The sequence below is a fragment of the Diadema antillarum genome, unplaced genomic scaffold, assembly GCF_040938485.1.
Source record: "Diadema antillarum isolate AM-2024a unplaced genomic scaffold, OU_Dant_1.0 scf00000217, whole genome shotgun sequence".
NCBI classification, from domain to species: Eukaryota; Metazoa; Echinodermata; class Echinoidea; order Diadematoida; family Diadematidae; genus Diadema; species Diadema antillarum.
The window spans coordinates 800,215-814,092 of record NW_027271106.1 but is presented as its reverse complement, the minus strand read 5'-3'; the positions used below and the strand labels follow the sequence as shown (position 1 = coordinate 814,092).

Below are 13,878 nucleotides of genomic sequence, written 5' to 3'. Positions count from 1 at the left end.
TACAGATTATGTCATAGCTAAAAAACAAAACAAATCTATTTCATGACTTTGAAGGCAACATAACCCTGTTGCACGTTCGCAAGTTGTTTCTTTTTGAATGCGTAGAAAAAAACCCATACAAACCTGATGAAAAATCCTTATCCAATATTATTGAGCCAGTGGATTAAAATGGAGTCAAAGAGGTCTTAGCAGAATCTTCGTCAAAGGTAAAAATGACCAGAGGCAAAATGACCAGAGGCACTAGCAAGTTCAGGTTCCTTTGATTTCATTTTATCCACATGACAACACATACTGTTCTGTTACAACTACTTTTGCAGGTTATAGTACTACATTCTCGCTGATTTCATGTAATGAACAACGTTTTACCAAAGTTTCTTGATATTTCCTTCATCCAAAATAAGAATAATTACAATACTAGACAGATGAACAGATTGTATATCCCCAATTTTAAATGCTGCATATTTTCTAGATACACTTTCAATTATACGGGACCTGTTTTATGGAATGATTTGCCAAATGTAATAAAGTCGTCTAATAGACTTTCAATACTTAAAAGAAGTTACAAATTCTCTCTTGTTCATAAAGATATACCATAAATTTCAAGTTTTATTCAGTGTATAAGCACCTCACTTTGATGACTCTTGCCTTCTTATATGTACTTTGTTCTTTCCGTAGTGTAGTTTTCTAGTGCTTTGTATTGCATTACTGTAACTATTTTAGCTGTAATACTTGGGATCTGCCATAGAAAGACCAACGGTCTATGTTGATCCCTCCAGAAAACCGAAATAACTGTTTATTATGTTGTGCTTGTCTATTGTGAAATTGTTATAAGTTGTACAGTTTTCCTGTATTCTTCTAATGTTCTATGTATATAGTTCCTGTATCCTTTGTTAATGCTTTCTATCACGATGTGGAAATAAATGAAATGATTGAAAATGAAACATACAATTATGTACTAAAGTTGACAATTTTCTTTATCTTCACCCGTTTTCTCTGCTTTTCCTCTTTCGCTGTTTTTCTCATTATCGATAATATCATTATCATTGCTATTATTATTACTGTCATTATTATTATTATTATCATTATTATTATTATTATCATCATTATTATTATTATCATAATCATCATCATCATAATCATCATCGTCACCGTTCTTTAAAAATATTATGTGGTTCTTCCAGTTGCCCGCATGATATCATCGTCTAATTTTGAACGAAGTTTTGCTTCGCAATCACAAGAAATAGAAAAGTCGCCTAAGCCGAAAATATATGGGATTGCGGGGAGGGGGGGGGGGGGGGGGGGGAGAGAGGAGAGATGATACATATTTTGAAGTCGATAAGAAAATGCCGATACGCTACAGAAATGCTCCTGGGTGTGTGTATGTGTGTGTGTGTGTGTGTTTTTTTCTTTATGCTCGGGCAATAGTAAATACCATAGTCTAACAATGGTTTGTTTGAAAATAGTATTCCACCATTTTCGCTATCACAACGAACTTTCTTATGATACATAAAGCAATCAAAAACTTATCATTTTCGTCAGCCATCAGGAAATATTAACTTTTGAGAACCTTGGATTTCTTCTTTTTATCAGTGATGATATCGAAGAAACGGATTTATTCCCTTGATATAAGGACAATGGTCATTTGAAATCTTCACATGAATTGTTTCCATACCAGACATAGTATATTAATCGCATGATATTTTGTGAACACATTTTCACACATACTTTCAATGATACACCCAGCAGAAGCTAGTAAAACATCTGAATGCACATGGCATACTAGGAACTGATAAAGGAGCATGCTTGTATGTTAGTACATTATGTTGCTGTATTTAGTACTCGAACATTGTTTGGCTGACATGTTCCTTATGTGCTTTAAGGGGATCGTTAGGACAAGCTCATATGATAGTGGATATGCAATATACAGAAGATTTTTAACGACGTCTGTAGACAGCAGTAATTGTGTTTCAATCAGAGAGCCTAGCACAAAGCTGCATGTGGGAAACGGAGTGATAAGCAACAGAACAATTTCATTCCATGCGTAGCGCTTCCTGCACCGATATGAAGCGCGTCTTACCTAGAGATTTGCCTGTACTGCACTAGTACTTGACACGAGAGGGCGGAATACGATTGTATACCATTGAATCTGTGCTGAAATAGGCAAAGGTGATTCTTGCAGTCCAGCAGTTTGTTAGGTCTAGACCATATATTGATCAAGACACCGTATTAACCCTGTATAGTACAATGATTCGTCCTCACTTTGAGTACTGTAACACCATCTGGATGAAACCAAATTCTGGTAACATAAAAAGACTGCAAATACTTCAGAACAACGCCTTGCGAACTGTTCTGAAAGTGGATTATCGTCACAATAGACGAGATTTTTTATGGGAGGCTGCCTATTGACTGCCTCAGTGCCAAAGTAAAAGAAAAGATCTCGTTGTTTTCATTTACAAAGTCTTAAATAACCTCTTACCTGATTTTCTGACTTCTCAAGTGAATGTAAAAGTATCTAATTATAATATCAGGAACTCGGCATTTAAAGTAGTTACCAAAACCAAAGACTAACTTCTGCAAAAGTAGTACTATTTACATAGCAGCTCAATTATTCAATCAATTACCGGAAGCCACGAGAACATGTACAAGGTTAGCACAATTTCTGAAGGATATCGATTCTATTTTCTTACTTGATTTATGAGTTTTTCTATTTCTGAGTAATATTTTTTTAAAATCACTTCCATTCCGAGACTTTTTCTTACTGCGTTCTACTATCTGACTGTTTTTGTAAAGAGTGTTGTGTACATATGTATTTTTTCTCTCATCTTTTTGTTTCATTATACCGATTATTGTCTATGTATTATCCTATACGCTGATTGTACCACATTATGTTTTTTGTACAGTATATATCATACGGACTTGCTGAAAAACAGCCTAACGGCTGAGTGCAAGTATTTTTACCCGTGTTTTAATAAAACAAACATACAAAAAACAAAGTACATGTAATATGAAAATTGTCACCTTTGAATCTCCAACAAGCATCATCTTCTGTCATTATTATCATTACGATTATTATTGTAGCAATGCTAAACATGGAGACTATGAATCAGAGACAATGATAAAAGTAATGATAATGATGATGATTCCAATATCATAAACAATAACAATTGTAATTGCCATAATCATCATCATCATCATCATCATCATCATCATCATCAGATTATTATCATCATTACTACACTACTACAACTACTACTACAGTATCCTATAACTTCAGTGTATAATCATTATCAGTACTACTATTGTCAGTAATCATGATTATAATAATTTAAAGATTATAGCAGTCATCATCATCATCATCATCATCTTCATAATCATCATCATAATCATCATCAACATCATCACACTTGGAACTATGACCACATCAAACAACATGAATGACTGAGAACATGATTCTATGATGACTTGAATTATTTTTTTTTTAGTTCTGTATTACATCAAAATTCACTTCAAACAGCACAAAAACCTTACAAAAAAAAATATTGGTAATACAGCCAGGATTGCTGTTGGTTGTGATTAAAAGAGTGGTGACAAGTACATGCAAAATGTAGTACTGTAGTTTTCACAATCTCCATATTGGGCAGCTCAAAAGTGCTATTACTTCGTTGTCATGGAAACAAGAGAGGGATTGGAGAAACCACTGACTCTTTGTCAGTGTGGGGAGCTCCCCCCCCCCCCAACACTGCATTTTGACCTACACTCTGTATCCCCACTAAATGGACGGTAAAGGGTGGTACTGTACAGGTATATGCCAATGACATCATGGCCTTTTGCATCTCTACTGCTGATGCATTTAAAGGACAAAATCTACCTTCATATACATGTGGATTGAGTGAATGCAACAATATTAGTAGAACTTATCAGAGAAGTTTTGGGAAAATAGGACGATCTGTTCAAAAGTTATGAATTGTTAAAGTGTTTGCGCTGTCATTGCTGGATGAGAAGACTACTACAGTGTATGATGTCACATGCGTACAATGATATAAGGGAAATAAAAAGGGAATTTCACAAAACTTTACTTTTTGAATAAAGTGCACATTTCTTTGACTTGTTCCTGACGTATGTTAACGGTAATATTATTCCCCCTGCCTTCTGAAAGAGAGAAGTCATGTATTCTTTTGTTATGTGAGAAAAGTAAAAATATGTTGAATTTTCTTTATTCTTTCTTTATATCGTTGTACACATGTGATACCACCAGCTATAGTAGTCTTCTCATCCAGCCATAACTGAGCAGAAACTTCAAAAATTCATAACTTTTGAATGGATTGTCCGATTTTCCTCAAACTCTCACTGATGTGTTCTATAATATTGCTGCATTCACTCAACCCACATGTCTATGAAGGTGAACTTGTCCTTTAAATCTGTGTATGGCCTAACACATCCATCTTTGACATTTCTGGAGAGTACACACTTGAGTCAATGCAATGTCTTTCCATTGCTGTGACAGCAACTCTTTTAATAAATCTGTATATGATACAATGGCAAGCCAATGATTGTCTGATGTATAAAAATAAAAAGTGTATCACATACCAACACAGAGAATATACATGATACATGTCCTGTAAATGAACGTCTTTTCTTTATGCGCCATGGTGAAAACCCCCTTTGTGCCACATTATTCTCAGATACCAACATAGTCATGCTTTGGGAAAACATTCTGCTATTCAAATCTAGTAACTTCTATAGATTTCTGTTAAGCTGGAGATGAAATAATGGCAAAGTTGTAGAGAAAATGCTAAGCTTTGCTTTGATGTAACTTAAATGACATATCTATGATTGTTTTTCTTTCAATTGACCAGAAGCTTCATTACTGTTCCGTCATGACTTTTACACACAAAACAGTGACAGAATCTTAGAATTTACAAGCAAACCCAGGAGGGAACACTGCTTGATGGTCAATCACCACATAAAATGCAAGCTACTAGTGACAGGAATGGAATCGCAATAAACGCTTCCATTGTACTGTGGCATTTGGCAATTCATCGATCGGTTTTGGCGGGTTTGTGCCTTTGAGCAGAATATGCGAATTGGCACGCCATCGACTGCGTCGAGCGTGCAAACGTGGCACATAAAAAGTTAAACACGAACAGGAATGTTTATAACTACAGCACACAATTTAATTCTCACCAGATCTCTGTCGAAGATTTTTTTTTCCCTTTCATTATTTCTCCTTGATAAAAGAGTCCACTTTCATAAACCTCAAAAATTGTACCCATTTTTGTCAGTCAGACATGGTTTTCTCCAAACATATTCAGATCACATGATTTGAACCAACTCTGGCCAGTTGTCACTGCTGGTTCCTCTGTCCTGTCAACTCACATGAATACATCTCTGGAATAATCATATGATTTCTCAAAAATGAGAACTTGGTTAAGATTGCCTTGAACATCATCATTTTGTCTCGTCATTTACTGTAGTAATGAGTATTGATGTCCAATCTTCTTGGGTGAACTACAATTACAGTATCAGGTGCAACCATAAGAGGACAAATGTCCTTTGCAACTGGGCAAAGCCATAATTTTCATGAACTAGTCTCTCCCTAAATATTGCATGACAATTCAAAACTCTGTATAGTTGGGCAGATAGCTAATCTCACAACATTTCAAGTCCCCTGAAAAAAAAAATCCATTGACAGTTTTTCTTTCACAAGCAGTCATTTGTAGATGATTATTTGTTTGGGCAAGATATTCTATTAATGTCCTCACCAAAGTACTGTCACAAAAAGGTGTCGTGTGGCTACTACTCAGTGGCAGATCTATGGGAGAGGGGAGGGGGTTAGGGGGTTTAACCCTTTTTTTGTTTTGTTTTGCTTTGCTTGTCAGCCAATATGGGGAGAAAAGTGGCAGTACAAAATAAGAAGGTCTCTCTCTCTCTCTCTCTCTTTTTTTTTCTTTTTTTGCTAATCATCTGATTTGACAAGAGAATTGTCACCCCGCCCCCCTTAGCAAAAAGCTAGATCCATCCCTGCTACTTTTAATCCTTCCTACCAATTTACCCTGATACTAATTGGCAAGATGGAGCAGAAAAAATCTAAATGTTTTATATTAGACACAAACATGAATGAATAGGTGCCAAACTAGAAAGTTCTACAAATCAAATCTTGAATTGTAGACCTACATTATTCATATCAGCTATATCAGATGCTTTAATCAAGGAGGTTCAAGAGATAGAGTCACAACAATCTTATTCCCTCTGATCCCATTTGACGTATGCACCAAACTGGATGCCCCCCCCCCCCCCCCCCCCCCCACAGATAAGAAGACAATGAATGCATGTCTCATTGCATAATGAACAGCCACTCTTTAACCTGTTGAGGACGGGCTGATTTTGCTACAACACATATTTCCCATAGACACCTGCCCGAGTATACTCGGGACCAGTCCTCAACGGGTTAAGGAAGATATGTTTTTATGATGGTAATTATTTTTCACCATCCCTGCTTGTAAACAATGAGCGGTAGACAATGGTAAAAACATGGGGATGCATGAATAGAAATTGCACAAAATATTGCTGAAATACAAATCAAAATTACTTGACTGTGAGATGTCAAGACACTAATCTGACTAATCAATTTATTAAAAAAAAAAAAAAAAAACTTTACTTGAAGATTATACCAAATCAGTTTCATTTGCCGGAAATAATCACAAAAGTGATACAATCAGCTTGGCAAGAGGGCACAATTTCAAACACTTTCACAACACACAGCTCAGATTTACACTTTTGCACATACTTTGGGACAGTTTTGACTTTTGTTATTCTTTTTTGTTTCATTTGATAAACAAGCAAAACATATACGATACTGTGTTAGGGTTGAAAATTGATTTTCGGATTGCTCAGAAAGATGGCAGCATTGAATCGCGATCATCAAGGCAGAAATACACCTGTGGAATCCATTGTGCATTCACAGAAAACTGATAGCTCTTTTAAATGATATAATAGCCAGCTCACCTCCATCTCTTGAACCTCCTTGATTTAATGTACCATGAGAAGTGAGGCCTTCATACATAATAATCCACATAGTGTGGCAGTGAATATGCATTTCTTCAACACAAACTACAGAAAAATGTCAAACTTGCCAATAACTTAGATGACACTTGCTAAAAACATATGGCTTGAAGACTGAGATGAATGAGACAAAAATAGTCAAAGAAATGCAAGATGAATTTCATTTAGGCTTATCTACAGTCATCTCATCAATAGTAGGGAGTTCTAGATTTGCGATGCAGATGTTAGGATGATGATTGCATTGGCCGTTCTCCAGTCTCCCTGCGCCTTGTTGCAAAGTAGCTTTACATTTTGAGAAGATGCAACCTACACACAGTAAAAAAGGCGGATGGCGCCCTCATATGACCATTGCATGAAGTAGCTCTCTGTGTTATGAATTTGAGCGGATGCTAAAATGGCCCAGAACTGTTGTGAAAACTTAGACGACGCAGGATCAATTTTGATGAGTGGTCGTGCGCACACCCAGAACAGTCTTTTTTTTCCTCTAACGTCCATGTCGCAAAAATCTAAAGCTCCCTACTCAAACAAGCTCTTATTACGTCAAGCACCATGGTAATGCAAACATGTTCAAACGAAAACAATCTATTGCACGTGTTTGGTCAATGAGTTAACAGTTGTCACTTTCATGAGTATACCACTGGGTAAAAATGCATGCTTTCTTCATCAGAAGAACTTGTCTAATAAGTTATCAGTGGTTGATTTAAATCACATGTAGAGTACTGCTCCAACTTTGATGTATCCATCACGTTTTCTCCTTTCTTGATTTTTCTCCTGTCAGCAACTAACAAAAGTTCTGTTAGGTGCCAAATGCCAAAGTCACTGTACACTGTATTTAAAATAACAACATTAATGGACGAGTTCACCTTAATACACATGTAGATCAAGTGAATGCAGCATTATTAGTAAAACACATCAGCGAAAGTTTGAGGAAAATTGGACAATCTGTTCAAAAGTATGAATTTTTAAAGTTTCTGTGCAGTCACTGCTGAATGAGAAGACTGCTAAAGCTTGTGATGTCCCATGGGTAGAATAATATACACTTTTGCAAGGAAAACGTAAACAAAATTCTGCAAAATTTCATATTTTGAATAAAGTTCACATTCCCTCGACTTGTTATTGATGTACATCAAGGGTAATATCATTGTAAAAGAGGCAAGTCAAGTGATCTTTTATTGTGCGAGAAAAGTGAAAATATGTTGAATTTCCTTTACACCATTTTACGCATATGACATCACAAGCTTTAGTAGTCTTCTCATCCAGCGATGGCAGCACTGAAACTTTGAAATTTCATAACTTTTGAACAGATTGTCTGATTTTCCTCAAACTTTCGCTAATGTGCTCTACTATTATTACTACATTCTCTTAATTCACATGTATATAAAGGTGAACTTGTCCTTTAACGGCACTCAAGAATTTCTGAAGTTTTGATAAAAATTACTCACAATGTCAGTTTAAAATCCTATTGATATATCTTTTAGATTCTTTCTAACCCTCTGATTGAAGACTTTCACTTGCTGACAAAAGCAGCGTACAACAAAATACTTTATTACAATATATTAATATGTACATGTATATAATGATGAAGAGGATTATGATTTTTTTTTCATTACTTCATCATCATCAATCTTATCATCATAAATTTTATCATCAACATTATCAATATCATTTCTGTTTATCTTAGCTAAATGCTCCCTGCTGAATAGGCTTCTGTCATCACTATACTTCTATCCTTGGGTCTGATGGCTTACCCATTGCAATTAATTTATCTTCCTGTTTCCACTTTGGCTTTTCTGTTCTGGTGTGCCACACAAGTACCTGTTGATGAAACAGAAGAGGTGAAATTGTTTGAGCTCTTTCCATTTTCTCTCTATCTTTCAATAGAAACGAGACTTATACATGTACTCATTGACACAATCAATCCTCATTCTCTCTATATACACATATGTGTTTTTTTTTTTTCAATACTATCATCTACACAAAATTTATCAATATGGTTGACATAGCATGCATTTATATAATATGGACTGGCCTTGAATGGGATACAACATTCACTCTGCCTGAACTAGAACTGTATTGCCCGAATCGAAGATGAGGGCAATACGATTCTCGCGAAGGCAATTAGTGTTGTACCCCCAGAAAGTAGCTAGTCCGTATTACTATTCTTAACCAAATCAGACATCTTGAGTAAATTTAAAAATACTGACATTTAATGTACTTGTATTGAAATCACATCTTTAATTTCATTTCAAAGAGGGAAAACAGAGACATTAGGGTAACTTGTTATCACTGGATGCATGGCTATGGCTAGCCATCTCTTGCTGCAAGTGCAAGGCTCTACCTTATTGTCTGCTATTTTACATGCATTTTGCCATTGACTTTTCTGAGCAGGCAATAATAATACTATTGACTGGTCAATAATGACGACGGTAAAAATTTGGGCAATTCACAATGATTAAAGTTGCCCTGCTCAGATGTCTGATATGGTTAATGAATGACATCCTATTAAGGTAATTCAGCTGATCTCTGGAAAAAAGACAGGTCAAGGCAGAGCTTAAAACAGCAAACATCATACAGAGAGATAAGAAAAAGACATCAATCTTACCCAGGGGTGTGAGAGAGCTCACAGAAAAAAAGTCTTTTAAAAAAAATCTGAAACTTGCAAAAAAAAGTCTGAAGTACATTAAAATGTGAACATTTCAATGCATTTGAACAGCAAAAAAGTTTGAAAAATGTGTTCTGGGCAGAGTAAAATACGTCTGAAATCAGATTAAATTCTGAACTCTCAAATTCTTGCTTATCATCAGCACAGGAACAAAAAAAAAAAAATCCTTTTTTTTTTTTTTTTTTTACAGAATTGACAAATGGTACCTTGGTGCACATGTCTGCCTTTGGTTCCAGGTCATTCTTTGTGATACCCAGCTGCGTCAGTAGGGAAGTCTCCACGTAGCCTCTCTTTGAAGTGATGTCAAACCTAGCGTGGGGCTGCTGGCGGAAGAGCCGGAGATTGATGGCAAATCCTGCCATGTCCATGGCAAATGGCCGGTCGGGTTCCCATACCACATACCAGGATGAAACCTTGCCCTGTTTGTCGACAATGGGCCGCTCAAAGCGCAGCCCACCCACCAACCCTACAGGCCAAACAGAGACCTTTTGAGTTGTTCTCATCTGAAACCAAAGCAAAGCAAAATTATTTTGAATGAACAAAACAGAAACATACACACATGGATACAGATTAAGTTCTCAATGTATAGAGTCTATATCACTATTGGTCCTGTAGGTGGCCACATATAAGCATGAAATACTCGAATGAAAGAAATAATTAAATGTTCTCTAAATCTCTCTTTTGTGTGATAGTAGGGCTGAATAGATTGATCAACAATCAAAACAGTATTAGTCACTAAGATATGCCATTATCAATTATTTTCAACTTACAGACATCAAACTACTACTCCTCCATTATTTTCCTATATGATTCAGAAATCTCCATACATCTTAGGCAATCAAATGATACCACATTGCAAATTCTTAAGAGGAATTCTTATACGACATAATTAAGGACACTATGACAGGTAATCAGTCTTTCAGTAATCTCAGTCAGACTGCTTGCATGAAAATGATATTCACTACTGTACCAAATCTAGCTTTCACCTAATACGGGAACAACCAATAAACAAAAAACATGGCACTGGAATCCTTCATTCAAACATTTTCTTTCTCTGAAACATAATTTGTGTTTTGATCCAATTCAATGAGTAAAATATTTCACGGCGGTCTGAGGAATGTTCAATGTCATTCATTGGTTTCAGCAGACGACTTCGGTCAGATTTTCCCTTTTGACCTGTCACCTGTGGTTGTGTAAAGCATGTATCCTGTATCCAAATTATGCTTCGCTGTCCTACCTCATCAAATAGCTTCAGACTGTATGTGTTGTCGTCGTCTGCAAAGTAGACAATGCCTGCCTCCTTCTCTCTCACATTCTCCACGATCCAATCAATGGCGATGTTCCTCTGATCAACCCCACGCGGTTTCCTCCAGGCTGGCTCATTCTCCTTCAGCTTGTACTCATCCATTGTCTTTACATGCAGGTGGGTGTAGCTCAGGCCACAGTTTGCCAGGAAGTTTGCCACGAGGCGCGTTTTGTGCTCTGAATCTTCCACCACGATCCAGTGAAAATTTCTCACCAGGGAGAATGTGTGTCCGAGTCTGGTCAGCTCCGCCTTTTGCACTGGTCTGGTGTAAGTTGGCGTGATGGCATAAATTGTTGGAAATGAAGCTGTAGAATTGGTCAAGGTTTTTTCAACTATTTCCACAGCCCTCGGATACTGTCTGTTTAGCTTTTCAATTACTTTTTTCATGTTTCTTTCCATCTGTCTGGCACTGTTTCTAGTCCTTTGCAGTTCCTCTTTATAATAATCAGCCATTGTGTCCTTTTGATGACCCTGTACAGAATCTAAGCAGCCTATTCCTGGGAAAAGAAAGTGCAAAGAGCAATGACAATTCATTCACACATTCAAATCAAAATCACTTGGCTATGCATGCAGCTGCCACATGCCAGTACACTCCGATTACATGTATGTAATGTAAAAAGATACGAGTGTCACTAACTGCGAAACACAGCCCGAACGCCGAATGTGAAGCGTTTGGCTCCCACAGTATCAGTTCGGGAAACCCACTCACAAGGGGGGCCCCTTCTTATAAGTAACCCGTCCCCCTTATAAGTAACCCCGTCCCCCTTATAAGTAACCCCTGGGGCACCCCTTATAAGGAGTCTCCACGCTTTTTTGCAATGCAACGCGAAAATGAAAGGACTGCGGCAATTCGCTTGACTATGTCCATATGTCAAGCTTCACAAGTTTCCTAGTTACTCATGAAATTTGAGCAAAATCGGTTTGAGGCATCATATCTAAAATCATGGATTTAAATGCGATGTCAAACGACCCATGCGAATGCTGAAATGCGAGCGATTACTGGCGTGAGTGTCGCCAGGCGCGGCGGCGCGGCAATGCTTGAATGAATGAAAGTCTTGAATGAACGAAAGTCTCCGTACTCAGTCGCCACGTCTGCACTCAAGCATTGCCGCGCCGCCGCGCCTGGCGACACTCACGCCAGTAATCGCTCGCATTTCAGCATTCGCATGGGTCGTTTGACATCGCATTTAAATCTATGATTTTAGATATGATGCCTCAAACCGATTTTGCTCAAATTTCGTAACTAGGAAACTTGTGAAGCTTTATGGACATAGTCAAGCGAATTGCCGCAGTCCTTTCATTTTCGCGTTGCATTGCAAAAAAGCGTGGAGACTCCTTAAAAGGGGTGCCCCGGGGGTTACTTATAAGGGGGACGGGGTTACTTATAAGGGGGACGGGTTACTTATAAGGAGGGGCCCCCCTTGTGAGTGGGTTTCCCGAACTGGTATAACTGTGTACAAGGAGCCCCCCGCGCGGGGTTAGAGTGTCATGCAATTAATACTGTGCATAAATAGAAAATTATATATTCAGCATATCATGAGTAACACGACTGTGAGATACATCGTAATTTATATGTAAGACCAAATTGCAGTGACAATGCCTCTATCATCATTGAGGAATTACCTACACTCACCAGACTCCACTAGATCTGTGACTGTGACTAGTGTGAGTGCAGTGTGACTGTGCCCAAATTAGCTTAAATTTATTTGGAAAGGAAATGACAATGTCAAATTCCCGACAACCCACTCCCTTCCACACTATCAGTACAGCCTACCCCTTAAGCAACCTCTCTTGAACATAGGAAGATGTTTCAGACGTTTATCCTCATCAACAAAAATTCAAAAGCTAAAACTGATTCTCTTCATAGTGCATTCATAAACTAACATGACTTTGAGCATTCGGGACTACACAAGAAAGCAATCTAAGAAGGCACTTCATTCTGTCGAGTTTTGAGTATAAAGTGCCCATTGAAAAGCTTCAACGTACCACACGTGGATGCCAGCCAAAGAATGCTTCCAGAAGATATGAGAAAATAAGCCGCAAAAAGCGCTCTAGTTCGTAAAACTCGACGCATTTTGAGGTTTGAGAGTTGTGTCACGACAGCATCCTGGGACCTTACCAATATGGACAAACTGAACAACGCCACCGACAAAAGAGCGTTCCGAGCAGATGGGTACCGCGCGGTCGTGTCGCACTCGCACTACGTGGACGTGTTCAGATTGAATACAGGAAGGGCATTCCCGACCCTCCTCGCGATCACACGTACACTCCTTTGCTCATCGATATTCGGATTTGTTTTTTCTGTATAGCCTAGGCCCTACAATTCGCTCTTTCTTTCTTTCTTTCTTTCTTCCTTCCCTTTTCTTTTTTGCTTTCTGTCTGTTTTTCTTCTTCTTTTTCTTCTTCCTCTTCTTCTTCTTCTTTTATTAATATTATCATTATTGTTATTATTACTATTATCATTATTATTATTATCATTATTGTTATTATTATTATTATTATTATTATTATTATTAATATCAATATCATTATTATCATTACTTTTCCTCCTTCTAGTTTCTCTTCTACTTCTATCCATTCGTCCTTTCTTGTTTTGAAAAGAGCCTGGACTACTGAGGTTATTTCTCCTTTTTGTAGGCCTATTGATATCCGTGTTTACCTTTTACAGGAAACTTTATAATGCCAATGAAAACACAAGCCAAAATCTTAAGAAAAGACACATATTTTATGAGATAATATGACATTTTCAAAAGATGAGGCTGGAGAACCAACTTTGATTGGAAGCAAATGACGTGTATAGGAAAAAAGTTTTACCTGCACTCTCAAAAATTGTAGATAACCTTGCCCA

General features: G+C 37.3%; 1 protein-coding gene across 1 annotated transcript; it reads right to left on the bottom strand.

Moving 5' to 3' along the window:
* Positions 1–8,778: 8,778 nt before the first annotated feature.
* On the bottom strand, positions 8,779–13,136 carry LOC139724501 (galactosylgalactosylxylosylprotein 3-beta-glucuronosyltransferase 3-like). The gene is made up of 4 exons (XM_071635636.1): positions 13,017–13,136; positions 10,962–11,527; positions 9,931–10,227; positions 8,779–8,877 (listed from the first exon to the last, which is right to left on the bottom strand). Exons 1-4 carry the CDS (start codon positions 13,102–13,104, stop codon positions 8,779–8,781), a joined length of 1,050 nt encoding a protein of 349 aa, XP_071491737.1. The 5' UTR covers positions 13,105–13,136.
* Between the last annotated feature and the right edge of the window lie 742 nt (positions 13,137–13,878).